We start from the raw sequence: 15,369 nt of genomic DNA, 5'->3' as shown, positions 1-15,369 counted from the left end.
CAGAGGAGCAGGCCAGAAGACATAACTGTGCAGTCGGTTCAGTGTTCTGACATGTTATGATGGTTATTATAGTTTATTGTAAATCACAGGTTCAGTTGACTTACTGCGAGCGGAGCTTTGTGACTTCCACGCCGTCCGACTTTCTTTTGAGAGACGAAGGCCCGTGACGTCACGCAGCGCCGGTTTGCGGCAATTATCCCCAGCTGACCTGCTGGCGATACATCGGTGTGTTTTCTGTGACAACACGCACGCAATTTGCAATTTCTCCCGCTGAGCTGGGGCCGGGGATGCATCATGCATGCAATGATGTCATTTGAGCTACTTGGGAGCACCGGCTGAAGATAGCACAGCAAACCGCACCTTCGATGACACTGTAAACAACAGGAGGAAACAAGGAAGACGGCATCCTGCGGGCCAATGAGCTGCGGAGAACACAACAGCCTGTTTGCAGAAACAATTACATAAGGGTATATTTAAAGTCCCGCTTTACAGCGGGAGCGGGTCCCCGTGTTTAGCTCTCCGGCCGCAACTATATTCCGGTTTTCACGAAAACAAAAGCTGTCGGCCTCCTTGCTCTAACGACAGTTAATATTGTTGAGCCGGCGCATAAATGTCTAATGCTACCGAAATACTCATCATGAGAAATGTAACCTAATAACGGCGGAGCTCCTCCGTCTATTCCTTCCTGTGTTTGACAGCAACCACATTTTTGTGAATCAGCTGCCGGGAGGAGGGGGCGGAGGCGACGGCGCCGCGCGGCCAACATTCTGTTGTTATCGGCGGTTCAGCGAAGGGACGCACCACCTACACCCTCTGTGCACGACCTGTCCACGCCGCAGATCTCCTCAGACGGCGGAAACACATTTCACCGTCTGTGGATAAATGAAACGTGCTTGTTTGCACGATTTCATTTTCATGGACGAGATCCCTTCTAGTTATTGTCCCAGAAAAAGTGTCTGGGGGAGACTTTGGAGGTTGGTGGCGGTGGCGGCGGGTCTACGGGGGCCCGGGAGGCTGGAGAACCGGACTGGCTGCCTCGGAGTCACGTGGCCGAGTGATTCAGCGAGACGATGTCAGAGCAAATCAGAGCACAGGGGAGCATTCAGCATGGAGCCACCTGACAGAGGAGGTCTGTTTCCATGGCAACACCCACAGGGAGGAGGGTGGTAATCTTTGGGTGGGGGGGGGGGGCGGGGGGGGCTGCATGCAGAGACAGAGGAAAAGGAGAGAAATATATAGTTTTGGTGTTGATTATGAAAGGATTGAATAACAGGGAATTATCCGTCTGAAATAAAATGAATGACGTCCTCGACAAATAAACACAGAGATAAAGGCGCACACACACACACACACTCTCCCACACACTCCTTGTATCCATGCAACAGCCCTCAGCAGTTTATGGTCCAGGCTACTTGGTGACACAAAGAGAGAGAAAAAATCCTGAATGGTGTTTTAGTTCAATGAAAGCGGTGAATGAGATTTTCACAGCCGGAGCCGGAGCCGGAGCCGGGGGGGGAGGAGGGGGGGCCGGCCTCACCTGCCAGGCGGAGAACCCCATTTCTAAGGAGTGTTTATATAATTCTCCTCTCACCAGGACCGATCCGTACGGGTTTATCCTCGGCTCGGCGTGAAACGCCCGGCTTTCCCCACTTCATTCAGAACTGCTCGGCTCAGGCGGAATCGCAGAAGCAGAGGGAGCGGCGGCCTCCCCGAGGGGCCCCCGAGGGGCCCCCGAGCAGGAGGGTCTAGAGAGAAATCATTGGGAAATGCGGTTCCACAGTGAAGTCCCATCAAAGGTGTCGCTGCGACGTGCAGCTCCTGTCAAGATCACAGAGACAAACAGCTCCTTGATTTCATTCCCGCATTTTCTATTCTTAATTTTTATCAACGGCCCCTTTATTTGCTCAGAGTAGCCGAGTTGCTGGAAGATACAAACGCGGGGGACGTCAGACGGGGGGGAGAAACTAAATGAAGTTATTAAGAGAAAACAACAGAGCTTCTTGAACCGCGAGGAAAACGGTGACAACTGAGTCGGGGGGGGGGGGGGGGGGAATCCATCCGGGCGCCGCTTTTAAAGTGAAACAGGAAGTGACAGGACACTGCGTGGATAGGGCAGGAGGGACGGCAAACACACACACACACACACACACACACACACACACACACACGGGACGCATGGATGCAAATAAAAAGTGATTATAGAGGATTCAGTCCCTCAGCGGCGCTATCTCGACAAACAGACACTGAAGGGGGCGGAGGGCCTGTTGTGAAAAGCCCAGAGGAGTCACTGAAGGGGTCAAAGGTCAGGTGGGGGGAGTCAAACACAGCGAATATATTCATATATATATTATTCTCATTGGATTCCCACAGGGCGGCCTTTCTGTACAGGGTTCTTCCAGGTTCCTCCCAAAGTCCAAACACATGCTGGAGGGCGAATGGTCGTGCTTTTCCACAGACAGCTGGGATAGGCTCCGCCACCCCGATGACCCTGACGGCAGAATAAGCAGTCTGAAGAAGAAATGAATGAATATTCATCCTATTCAGTCCTGTGTTCTCCTCCGCTTCCCCACATCAGTGCCCCGATGGATGTATTCTATTGTCTTGTAAGAGTGAGGTTAGAACTCCTCTAACATGCCTTCCTCGTCCCTCGGGAGCGGCTGCAGCGACCGCCGCGCCGACAGAAAGCTTTGTGTCGCAGGAGCTCTCTGGCAGCCTTTTTCTCTTTGGTCGGAAGCCTCGTCCTCTGGTTTTTGGGGAGCGGAAAAGGGGTGACGTCAAGAGTTTCATCGTTAGATAATTTACTTCCCTTTGCATTTCACTGTGGTGGTTGCTTTAAATGGACAGACGATATCTTGTTTACAGTCCCACCCCCTCTCCTGTTAACTCCATCATCTTTACATTACTATCAAATTAATTATTTAGGAAATGCTCACCACTTTCTACTGTACTCCATGTTGGGAGCAATTTATTATCAACTGATGAGAACATGGCGGGACGGCGGTGCAGCGGTTAGCGCTTCTGCCTGCTTCGCTCGCCAACTGCTCGATGGCGACGTAACCAGGACTTCCAGCCACACGTCTCTAAACGTGGCCCGGCGCTGGAGCCGTCCAGGGTGAACCCCGGCCTCCGGGGCCTCCGGGGCCTCCGGGGCCTCCGGGGCCCCCGCGACCCCGACTGCAGGATAAGCGGGAGAGATAATGAATGCTTTAAAATCATAATGAGCCTTTGACCGTTTCCCTTGTCGATTGCACGACTGACCCGATTTCACCCAATCAGAATCGGATCCGTCGCAGCTTCGGGGATCACCTGTCCACGGGTGTCTCCTGGAGCGGCGCAGAACAGAGAGGATGTATTATATATTATTATTACTATATTTATCAGCTCTTGATGAATATTCAGACACATCACCGTGCTTCTTGTTCCCTCCCTCGGAGTCATTACGAGACTCCAACAATTACTAAGCAAATATCTTTAGCAAATACACAAAATAAAAGAGGAGATATTTCCTATGATGGTTTAAACAAAGGATGATATTAAACTTAAGAATTCATTTTAAAAAACACGGTCCTCTGCAATGGAAAGCGACACACTGAGAACACACATGACCGGGTGGAAACAAACGCTGAGCTCCACGAGAGCAGGCGCTCCGGACAGGAAGTGGCCACACACACACACACACACACACACTGCAGCACAAAGAACGGCAGGCCATTAGGCTTACCTTTGTTATCCCACAGCTGGAGGCTGTTAATATTTATGGAGCTGCTGATGGGTGGCTGGAGGAGCTGGGAGGAAGGAAGTGAAAGGATGGAGGGGGCTGGAGGTGCAAGGTGAGCGGGAGAGGGGAAACAAACCCAAGTCCCAAGGCTGAAAGGTAAACCTGCTCCAGGGGCGAGAGGCGAAGATTGTCCCGAGACAACTCAGGGTCTCACCTGATTAATGAAAGAAAGCAGACTTAAGATGGAAGCCAAAGTGTGTGTGTGTGTGTCTGGCAGGCTCTTTAGGTTTTAACGGCCGAGAGCAGAGGTGCTCCTGTAGAGGACTGGCATGAATAATGCAGTCTCATCCAGCCAAGCTGAGAAGCAGGCAGCCATCATCGGGGCCGAGGCCCAAATCAGGTTGATTCCCCACAAGTCGTCTTCTTCTTCTTCCTGTCAGCCGGACCCGTCCTCGTTCCTACACCTTCATTTCTGTTCGCCGGGGTGTGAGGGGGATCGGGGGTTAAATACGAAAGATGCTTTTCATTTATAAACTGTCAAATTAAGTATAATCTTGAATGTTAAGAACTAAAACAGAATGTTACAACTGATCCATAAATGTGAATATTCAGGGGTGAACTCATTTACTCACCCTCACATCCACAGAATATACATTGTTTTTCCAGCCTTTGACCGAGACCAGGATGTAGCACCTTTAACGCGCTGTACTTTTCACAAGTGCTTCCCATTGTCGCGTACTGCCGCAGTCTCCTGTCTCTTGGACATCAAGGTTTCTCTCCGCTTGGACCCACGGAGACTCAAAGCTACCAAGCATAAAGCATTACCATGGCAACCCGTGACCGTCTCCGAAGCCTCCCGTTGACTCCGCGCTGTCAGCTTTTACCAAAAAAAAGCGCTGAAAAGTCTGCCGGTGTGACTCGGCCATATCTTACACGGGTTAATGACATTGTCTTCTCATTGGTTTGAGCGATGAGCCGGAGTCCGGCTCCTAATGGGCCCGGTCCATCCTGCCTATGAACACATCTGCTGCTCTCATTTGCAACGCGGTGGAGTCATTTAACATGTGCTGAACCCGATTACCTCATCAGCATGTCTGCAGCACTCACCCTCCAGCATCCGAGCGTCTCTGCGGAAGGGACTCGACTCCCCGGGATGAACAGACGTGCCTTTTTTATGTCATTTGCAGCCCACGCCAAAAAAAAAAAAAAAAGCACAATTCATTTAATTATATATAAATGACCAAACCATGTCTTGTTTTTGGACCGCACCTTGGATCAATAATCGCGACTCCCTGTCCGATCCATCGCTCCACTGCGAGGCAGCTCGTAATGAGATCCAAAAGCCGAGCCGCTGACGGAGTCACGAATTAGCTTTGGACCACAAAGATTTCATTACTTTGCATTTTCATGAGTTTGTTACGTCGCCAGGATCCCGGCTAAGTTTATTAAGTAAAAGTTGTCCACGGAACAAGAGAGGACTACTACAATGTCTTTATTTGGAATAAATTTGCAATCACAGACAATACAGAAACGAATCTGTCGTGATGGTACACGTGCACAGTATTTCATCGGAGCGGCGTCTTAGGATTCACTGATGTAATCCTCTCATCTAAAGAGTAAATTGTCTTTTTAATAGCAAGTAACAGCACTTAAGTGATTTCTGCACCGAAGGCACAAATCATTTAAGGGCTCATTCCAGACTGATGAGCTGCTCTACTTACAAATCAATCAATTTAGATTCATGAATCCAAAGTAGGGCGAGTCTCAGAGGGAGTAAAACGTAAACTGATGAGTATGGTCTATATATTGTTCCACAACCGTAACTTAACCTATTCATAACCCCCCCGTCCATCAAATAATTCTTTATCGTCGATTAGTTTCCCCTCGCAAAAAATGTGAAAACATCAGTATATTGGTCCTTTTGCACGAGACACTGAGTTAAATCTGCATAATTCAAGCGACAACGGCACATAAATCATCGAGCATTAACGATTGTCATTCTTATCTAATTAGGTTAATCTAGATCCCAATCCGTCCCCGTCATGTTTTAATATTGACGATGCTGGAGAAGAAAACAAAAGAATCCCGCGATCAAACCCGATTTGAGGTTAACAAGCCCAAACTGCCCCCTAGTGGAGAACTCTGCTAGTGCAAGAAGCAAAGGAGAGCTCCATCACTCATGCATGTTGTCGACGGGAGGTCGTCGCTGCGGGACGGCTCACAGGTTCTGGTCGTTCTCGTGGAAACGGTGCATGTGGTCCGCATACCTGCGTGGCAAGGGGACGGGAGAAATTCTGCATCAGCTGCTCGCGTTCACACGGGACGGACGCTCGGAGCACGTTCAGCTCCGCGACTCACTTCTTAGCGCAGAAAGCCGAGCAGTCCCTGCCGATGCTCTCGCTCCAGGCCGTCTTGTAAAGCACCTGAAAAGTCACGAGTCCACAGCGGGTCAGACGTCTTTCCACCAAACCGACTCGGCGCTACGGAGGGGAAGGGAGACCTACCAAGAAGACCAGACAATGCAGGAACAAGGTGTAGAAGAAGGCGATGGTCCTGGCCATTTTGTTGGAGAGGATCATTCGACCCTGAGTCACACACACACACACACACACAGAAGAAACAGTTGGATTAGACGAGCGCGTCGCGGGCCAGTGTGTCCGTGCGTGAGGCTTACCAGGCTCAGGGTTGCCTTATCCCAGGGGCTGAGGCTCAGGTAGCGGCGCTGACGCTCCTGCGAGCACAGAGCAGAGCTGAGACGCCTTACAGGGAAGCTGATATCTCTTTTTTTTTTTCATCCGTTCTTTTGTCGCCACGATTACAGTTTCAACCTTTTATTACAGAACCTTTTCCACAATTTCTACTTCGCCGCCATTGATATCATGACCGAAACAGAAACGACTGAAGCGCCCGCTTCTCTCGTCGCTGATATTTGGAGGAGAAATTCATGCCCGATCCCTCCGATATCACAAAATTATTTCTGGACCGAGTGAGTCCACAAATAAGGACACGACATTCAACCGTGTCGGACTGTGTTTTGGCCGCGCCGGAGATGTCTCATCGCATCAACACCGGACGAAGAAGAAGAAGAAGAAGAGAAATACATCCGAGGGACGAAGCCGACAAGGCTGAGGAGTGTTTTCATTTGGTTTTGAGCGCAGTAAAGGCGTCTGTCTGCCACGCACCCTCTTGCTGAAGGAGGCGAAAGGATCCAGCCTCTCCTCGTACTGGGAAGAGTAACGCATCACTGTGTCGTCACTGACTCCAGCCTGCAGCGCAAACACATACATCAGGCTTTAGAGGCATTTAACAGTCCAGGTCCAACCAAGAAGGGACGCCTGTTTGTAGAGCATAATCATTCCTGTAGTCTCTCTCACACACACACACACACACACACACATTGACACACCTTGCCAGGGTAGCTCTGCAGGAACTTGATCTTCTCATAGAGTTTGATGTTGTCTGCTCTGAGGCTGTCCAGCTCGTTCTGCAGGGCCTGCATGGTCTGCTGCAAGGAGCGGTTGTCCTGCGGGGAGCACAAGACGTTTGTTTACCAAAAGAAAGCTACGGGAAGAGCTTTTTGTTTGTGTGTGTTTGCACGAGGGGTCCCAGCTCACTGCTTCCAGCTCCTGGTTGCGGGACCGGTATCTCTCCCTTTGGCTGGAGATGATGGACAGCAGTGAGTCCACCTGGCCCTGAGGCAGATCAGGAGGGGAACCTGCGCCCGGTCCTGAAGATAGAACACACAACTATGTCATATTCCGCTAATCTAATAATAAATGATTTCATTCAAATATTTGGTCTGTTGTGTCTGAATCTACGGGTTTAAGTTCAACTGACAGAGCAAGCAGTTTGGTCAGGACGTACCGGCAAACATGGCGGTGGCCTCTTTTATCGGTTCGGGGATGTTCTCCATGTTGGTGACTTCGGCGCCGTCGGCACCGGGCCGCGGCAGCGCGGCGGACATGGCCTGGATGGTGCTCAGGTCGTGCTCCAGCTTCAGGATGAGCTCCTTCTGCTCGGCGCTGGTTCGCACGGCGGACGAGAACTCCATCTGCAGCTGCGCGTAGCGGCCTGCAGGGGGCGGGCAGAGGGCAAGAGGTCATTTCCTGCATTCGGATTCCAGCGAGTGCGGTCTTATTTTGGGTTTACGGCTCTATAAAAACAGAACTCACCTGTGACGGCCGTCAATGACAAACCAACACCCTGCCGGATCGATCCCACCCCACGCGCACCGCCCGAGTCTCACCCGGATCCTGAACCGTCTAAACAAGTGTCTTTCTCTGAGAATACTTCAGTGTGTCACAGCTCAAAGCGACATTTCCAACATGGCTTTTGGCAATGACAGAAAGAAAAAAAGCGCCACAGCACACTCTTAGTATTTGTATAAAAGAGATTTACTTCAATTATCACACCTAGGGTGCATGTGAATAATAATGATGATGAATCAAATGTCAATCATAACAAATACATTGTGAACGTTTCATACAGTGATATTGCTTTTCAATGTTGTAGAAGGGACTGTTTTACAGTGCTGAGAACAAACAACATGATACGTTTAGTCAATAGAAAGATAAAGAAACAATGATACATGAGGAAAAACAAAAGGGAGGAAGACCCCAAAAGAGAAAACGCATCTCAGGAGTGAGAGAAGTGCTGGGGGGAAACAACATCTTAACCATCCCTTTACGGTCATGCATCCTTTTGTACTACAACACACACATAACGCGCACGCACACACTCTCAAAATAAGCAGTGGGAGAAGTTGATGAGAATTATTACTTCCACATTGTTGATGACAGGTTGGAAAAATCATCTAAAAACACTCTGAACTTGCTAAAGCCTCAACAAGCATCTTAAAGCTTTCCAAAGTGGGGGCGAAGACCTCCCCAGGTCATTTGGTTGTCAGACTACACTGTGGTTTAAGCTATGGGTGAACTGAAGCGACGACACGTAGGTAGCAACATACAGACAACTGTCAGCAACCTTTTGACAGAGTTGAATAACTACTTCACTATTTGGCTTTTTGCTTCCTCTTTTTTTTGTATTTATTTTTTTGAATTTTTTTATTTTTTGAATTTTTAAGTCTTGCGAGTATTCACTGAAATGTTTCTTGTACCAGAGTTGGTAGCTGTACAGTCGAACGTGGGAAAAAAAAAAAACAAAACGAAAGAGGAAATGGCTTAAGACTTAAAATCAGCTGGCGCCAATGTGAGAGGTGGAAAAACAAAAAGCACGCAAGTAAGGTTAAGGTTAAGGGGAGGGATGGGGGTGTTAAAGGATGAGTGTATTGTGCTGTATCATGTGTGTATGTATTACTGAGTGTGCTATGCATACAGCACCACTGTTTCAGAAAGTGTTTCCTTACAAAACCCACTTCATAAGATATATTCTAAAAGTATTACAAAAAACATCTGAGGTTTTTCTTTCTTTTTTTTTTTTTTTTTTTCCTGAATATGGTGACCAGTGCTGCTGTTCGGGCTTCCATTACAACTAATATGTCAAATGAATAACCACTACTTCAACAGATCATACAGTAAAGCTTTACGACTTCAGAAAACATGATATGATATACAGCATCTGTTACACCTTTACAATGTTATTCAACAGTGTATAGAATCATCTGATTTAAATTTGTAGAAAAATATCTGTGGATCATGGAAAAGTCCTGAATCGTCCCTTCTCTCCTCCTGCCTTCAAACAAAAGTATACCGTGACAGTGGATCAATAGCTACTTGAGTGACTGTATTTACACGTCTCTTTTCCAAATAACCATTAGAATTGGCACACGTCATATCAATACCTGTAGTGCCGTTCTTAATGTCACAGCAAAAACCTGACACAAACAGAAAAATACAAAATGCCCTATGAAGAAATTCAGTGTTATTACAGTGTATGCTGTTTCCGCATGCTTCCTCCTTCATTCAATGCTCTGGCCTTTCACTGCTAGTTAGGTATGTACAACGAAAGAAATGCATGGTGGGAAAACAACCGTCCGAAATAAAAACCCAGACCCGAGCAGGTCGGTCGTAAGAATACACAAGCTTGTTTCTCCTCTCGCCGCTCCGCTGTACTCTAGCAATTATACATAACCCTCTCCGGAGAGTCGATTCAAAGTACCAATATGAGACGTATGAGAAAGGAACTTGGATCAGAACGTTGGTGGGGGAGGAGGGGGGTGGGGTGGGGGAGGGGGGGGTGGAGTACTGACAAACCCGGTGAAATAGTCTACGTCTAATGACATCACTAGTTTGGTGCCCTGCTTGGCAGTAAAAGGCACAAATCTGATGATCTCACGTGGTTCAGGTGAGTTGATGGGATGGATCTAGCTAGAACATGGCTAATGGGTTAAGTGCTTATACTTTACAGTAGCTATTAATCACCATAAAAACATACTGTGGTCGTCCAGTCCGGGCAGTCCGTCCAAGAGGGTGACATGCCTTCGGCGTTCTGCAGAGGACGGATGTTTCACACCGGTCGTCCGCAGGAAGAGACGATATCTGAGGGGGTTTTGTCATTACGAGATCCTTCGGAAAATCCAATTTTGACTCACGGATCTCAATGCGGTGGGACAAGGTTTTCCGACGGGCCGCCGACACGTCTGGTTGTGCGGTCCGGCGGAAAGGGGACGTTTAGGAACTGATGGGAGGAGATTTGGATAGGAAACCAAAACGGGTGGTTGCTCGTTATCTACAACTGTACAGGACGAGGGCCCTTTCCGTCGCAGTTATCTCCACGTGGTAATGCGGGGCTGCCGTGTAAGAATTCCGTTTTGTCCTACGGAGGACGCGGGTTCGACTGATATTTGTTTGACTTTAGTGTTAGGGAGACGATACGAGTCTGTGCTTGGTTCAGAACCACTTTTTTTAAAAAAAAGGCATACAGTTCCCAGCGTCCCGGGATCGTACTCTGTTGTAGTGTTTAACAGACCCTGTCCAAGGTTAAGTCTTCACAAAAGAACCTAATAAGTGCTTTGCTATGGACTGCTATATAAATTCTGCATAATCATAGGCTGGCTATCTGTTCAATCTGGCGTAGCACACCTGCTAGCTGGTACACTTCTCTAATCTCAATTTGGCAGATATGACCTCTTTCAAGTTAACATGTATTCTCAAGTTTAGGTGATTTCCTTTGACCTATTTGACAAAGTGAATATATTTGGACCTGATAATTATGTCAATATGGTTAACGGGTGGATGAACTACCTAAAGAAAGCTGCATGCCCTGCTCAGCGTTAGTGTTGGGCTCGCCCAAAGAAACAGCCGAAGAGAAAAAAAAAAAAAACGAAAAAAAAACCAAAAACATGTCGGAGAAGAGAAAACAGGAAAAGAGATATGCTTTCATATATTCACTGATCTTGATATGTCCTTTGATTCGCTAGCTAGCAATATAAGAGCATAATTGTCGTGGTGAAAGCTTTATGCTTAGGGGGGCATGAACTGTAGCAAACACATTTTTTTCCAAAGCTATTGAAATGACACTAAACTTTAGGATTCATGAATATACAAACAAATGAGAACTAGTACATCTTTGTAAATATTAACCAATACTGCCGGCAGTCTATACGTCTAATAAAAATGTTACTTGCCATCAGGAACAGTATAATCCCTTAAAAAATAGACAACTCAAATGATAAGACATTAAATGAAAATTACAGCACCTATAAATAAGCAGAATAAAAACCAAACTATAAATGCAAAATAGCAATAAAACCAAGCTACAGTAAATCATAGTATTACACTACTTTGTGAGAAGATTAATGTAATGGTAACGCATCAAACAGCTTAAAAAGAAGGGTGTCAGTTGTGCACTAGTAGTGTGTGCAAGTAGATACGAAATATGACCCCACTCATTGGAAACACTGAACACTCCTCAATCGCGCACGCTTGCGCACACGCATGTTTTAATTCTCATGCGTGCGCGTGAACCCACAAACATACATATGCGCACGCACGCACACGCACACACACACACACACACACGCACACGCACACACACAAAGGGGAGGCAGTGGGCTGACAGGCACTGAGGGCTTGTGTGGGACAGGGAGGAGGTGATATGCCTTATAACTTTTTTTTTAGTGTATGCAGTAGAATTCAATGCAAAAGACTTACATCCCTGGATACAGGATAGACTGGAGGAGAGTGGTAACTACTCACACCAGGGTGGGGGTGAATTCACTTTTCCATGACAGTTAACAGAGACGACAGATTCATCAAGTACTGTACATTGCAATTCGTGTCGCTAAAATCGTTTCGCCGGAGCGCGGCCTTTTTACACTTGATAAATCCGCTTTGCAAATTCGACTCGGGAGTGAATTGACCTCGACCCTGACTTGCGTGCAGGCAAATACAAATGCACACAAGACACACAAACACGCAGACAAACATACACACACTCTTCCTGATTTTGGCCTATAAAAAAGATGTGTTTGTGAACAGAAAAATTAGTAAGTGGCGCAGACACGCACCCAGCAGGTCCAGTGCCGGGTAAAAGCTGTGCTGTGCACAACCTAAAACAACACGACATGTATAGTATCACCATGTCAGACAGCTACAGTACAACGCGAGTTCATTGTGTCGTATTTCGACGACGCAACATCATTCCATTCTAATTAGGTTTTTTTTTTTCTTTTTTTTTTTAAAACAGTAACATGTTATTCTCTTAATTTCTGTTCTTATTTTGTACTAATTAAAAATGCTTCCTAAAATTCCCTATTTTGTAATCTTTAGAGTCAATAGACTGTGCAATCTCTTATTGGCAACCAAATTGCAATATTAAAAAAAGAGATCATCCTTCATCCTTAAAGAAGGATCTAAGGAGGCAAAAAGGGTTCCTTCCTTCCTCTTCAGATGAGTGTGTGTGTTTGTGAGGAATTAGAGATCCTTCTGGCCATCACATGGCTGTCAGCAGGATAGGATATGGGACACAACAGGTCAAAGTTCATCTTTCGTACATCAGTAACCATGGCAGCTCAGCCGGCAGGCCTTCCACTACCCTCTTAAGAGTGTAGGAGTGACATAAAAAAAATAAAACATGCTGCCATTTAGAAGAGAAAACACACCATTTTTGGTGTGTACACATACACACACACACACACACACACACATACATACGCGCGCAAAGGTGCACACCGACACAACCCTAACATACAAAAATGTACACAAACGCACATCCGCCCACACACGCACATGCGCACACACACACACACACACACGCAGTGAGTGAAAAAGGCAAAGGGTTTGTAACAGTCACTCTACAGTGTGAAAAATGAGGCGTCTCACTGAGTGAGGGGAGGTTTGTGGACACTTGGGAGGTGAGAAGAAGAGCGGAAAAAAATCTCCTTTAAGAAAGTGAGAGTTCTTGTAAGAGAGTTCCTGTCTCTATCTATCATCTATCAGTGTCTATCACTGTGACAGCTGCTGTGTCAGGCCTTGCCTGTGTTACTGAGTCCAGGTTTCTACCCCAGCTGCGGGTCAGACCCCAGCTCAGGACTAACCAGTCTGGTGCACCAGTGGCTGGTGATAGGGGGGAGGTACAGCAGGGCCAGAGGCCAGCAGGACGGCTAAGTGCTTTTTCTCAGTACAAAAACAAAACTCAGTTTAAAAAAAAGGAGAGACACTTAAGTTCTCTTATTTTGTTCTTCTAGGTATTCAGTAAATCTTCTTTTTAAGGGTTTTGCCAACCACTCTTTGTTTCTTTCCTCTTTTCGGAAAGCTTCTGTGTAATAAAAATGGCTGCTGAGCTTGACTTTGGCTGTGTCCACTCTCCGACTGGAACAGAGCAGGAGGGGTCCAAGGTTAGAGGTCGTGAGGTTATGAGACGAGAGGGATGAAGGATGGTCAGGAGGAGCTAGAACTCCCACTCTGAGGGATCCTCTTTGCTGGCAGCCTTCTCCAGCCTGTGGATGATGTTATTGAGATTGGCTGCTTTCTTCTTCCGCAGATTGTTGTCCCTGGGGTTTCTGGCGGGGCCAGAGGCTGGGATGTTAGTACAAGAGCCAGAGCTACTGGAGGACGCCTCTGTGAGGCTGAAGAGCCCCAGTCCACAGCTGGATCCTGGCCCGGCCAAGCCTGAGGGGATGCAGTCTAGCTGGGCAGGGGAATTATTAGAGCCCCCCGCCTCAGACTCAGCCTCCATGTCGTGGTCTTTGCATGCTCCTCTGTGATCCTCCAGGCCGATGCCTAGTCCCTGGCGTGTCTCCACCGCGCCCTCAGATTCTGTCCCATCACAGCTGTCCCCCTCTCCTGATTTGGACCCACGGAGGGAAGGGGACCCCCCCTCGCTGCCGGGCCCGACCCCTCCAGCCGCCTGGATCTCCTCTATGAAGAGCTCTCGTCGGATACGAGACCTGGCGGAGACACAAGAGTGAAGTCACTTCACTCAAATCTTGACATTTATCATGATTTCACAACTTTCAAGAGACACTGTGCGCTTTCCTAGAACGGGAGAGGCCGCCGACCGATCCAATACCGCAAGATCTGGCCCTCGCAGTTTAATGGAGGAACATTTCTAAGTGTACCATTTAAACAGCTAACGTTTGTTCACGTCTGGCTCATCCAGGGTACTTATTTAGAAAAGTTTTTCCCACAGAGGTTCTTTTGAGCATACATGGAAATAGCTATAACGCCTGGCAGGAAAAAAAAGGGCCAAAATCTAAGCGACAGGGTAGCCTCTGCTCAGTTTTACCCACATACTGGAGTAGCTTGTTAGCAGCGGTAATGTAATAAACTCAAACGACACATTTCACACGAGAAATGGTTTCTGGAAGCTTTAAAAAGACATGAATTCATCTACTTGAAGGAGCTTATTTGGTGAAACCCCATGAGAGACTATTGTTTTTAATGTAACCGGGGCAATGCTTCCCATTGACCTAATAATATCAGGAACCATACTTGGGAGTATAAATATGAATATCATAAGAATATCAGGAACTATTATATAGCCCTAAGTTTCTATATTCAGGCCTGTTTTCTTTACAATAATGAAACAGTTCTGTTGCTAATTCTGCAAGCGATAAACCAAGAATAACAAAGTTAATAAAATGGTGCAGATGGAAAAGTGTATAAGCTGTGTGTTTTCGCCCTGGAATGTTCAAACTTTAAATTTACAATGCAATTAAATAAACGAGAAGATAATTACTAATATCAGAAATGTAAAAACAAATGTGTAGGGGGGACAATGCATCTCTGTAGAGGCCAGAGCTCTGGGCTCTGGTTCACCAGTGCAGCTCGTAGCACCAGGCAGGAAGGTATCATAACCAATATACCTCAATACACGCACGCGCGTACGCACGAATGGTTCATCATTTTGGTATAAATGGCCTTACAGTTTTTAATCTGAATGTTACATGTATAGAGATACAGCCATTGTGCTCCAAGTCATTATTCTTTTGTTGTCTTTCAACGCACTTTGCCCTATTCTATGACATCTGTGCGTGACACGGCAGAATTGCATTCTTCAACACATATTTTACAGACACGACCACAATCACTTTCAATACTTTCAGGCTTAGCACCTGACAATGACTGAGTTAATAACACCTGTCTGCAGCCTCACGTCCTAGTATCTTGCACACTAGGACAGGTATTTCTCATAATACAAGTTCACTAAGGAGAAAATGGGCAAGTCTTGTTGGTAAGCACATCTGAAAT

The 15,369-nt window shown here is 47.0% G+C and overlaps 2 protein-coding genes across 6 annotated transcripts in view; both read right to left on the bottom strand.

The window, feature by feature from the left end:
• Nucleotides 1-5,936: 5,936 nt before the first annotated feature.
• cux1b (cut-like homeobox 1b) lies at nucleotides 5,937-8,415 on the bottom strand. Its single transcript, XM_086164998.1, has 9 exons — nucleotides 8,406-8,415; nucleotides 7,583-7,789; nucleotides 7,333-7,445; nucleotides 7,125-7,241; nucleotides 6,901-6,984; nucleotides 6,393-6,449; nucleotides 6,223-6,303; nucleotides 6,077-6,141; nucleotides 5,937-5,985 (listed from the first exon to the last, which is right to left on the bottom strand). The coding sequence occupies exons 1-9, from the start codon at nucleotides 8,413-8,415 to the stop codon at nucleotides 5,937-5,939; spliced, it is 783 nt and encodes a 260-aa protein (XP_086021124.1).
• Nucleotides 8,416-12,329: 3,914 nt separating this feature from the next.
• The window catches only part of cux1a (cut-like homeobox 1a), a 60,208-nt gene continuing 57,168 nt past the window's right edge, over nucleotides 12,330-15,369 (bottom strand). For 4 of the 5 annotated variants that reach the window (XM_086164056.1, XM_086164057.1, XM_086164058.1 and 1 more), the window contains one exon: nucleotides 12,330-14,066. In XM_086164056.1, the coding sequence (XP_086020182.1) occupies nucleotides 13,568-14,066 (499 nt within the window). In that variant the 3' untranslated portion in view covers nucleotides 12,330-13,567. The remainder of the gene's footprint in view (nucleotides 14,067-15,369) is intronic. The other variant, XM_086164060.1, reaches the window with a different exon arrangement.

Source organism: Fistularia commersonii, chromosome 18 (genome assembly GCF_037954325.1).
Source record: "Fistularia commersonii isolate RoL2024-O1a breed Wild chromosome 18, RoL_Fcom_v1.0, whole genome shotgun sequence".
Classification (NCBI taxonomy): domain Eukaryota; kingdom Metazoa; phylum Chordata; class Actinopteri; order Syngnathiformes; family Fistulariidae; genus Fistularia; species Fistularia commersonii.
This window is presented reverse-complemented; position numbering and strand designations above follow the sequence as displayed.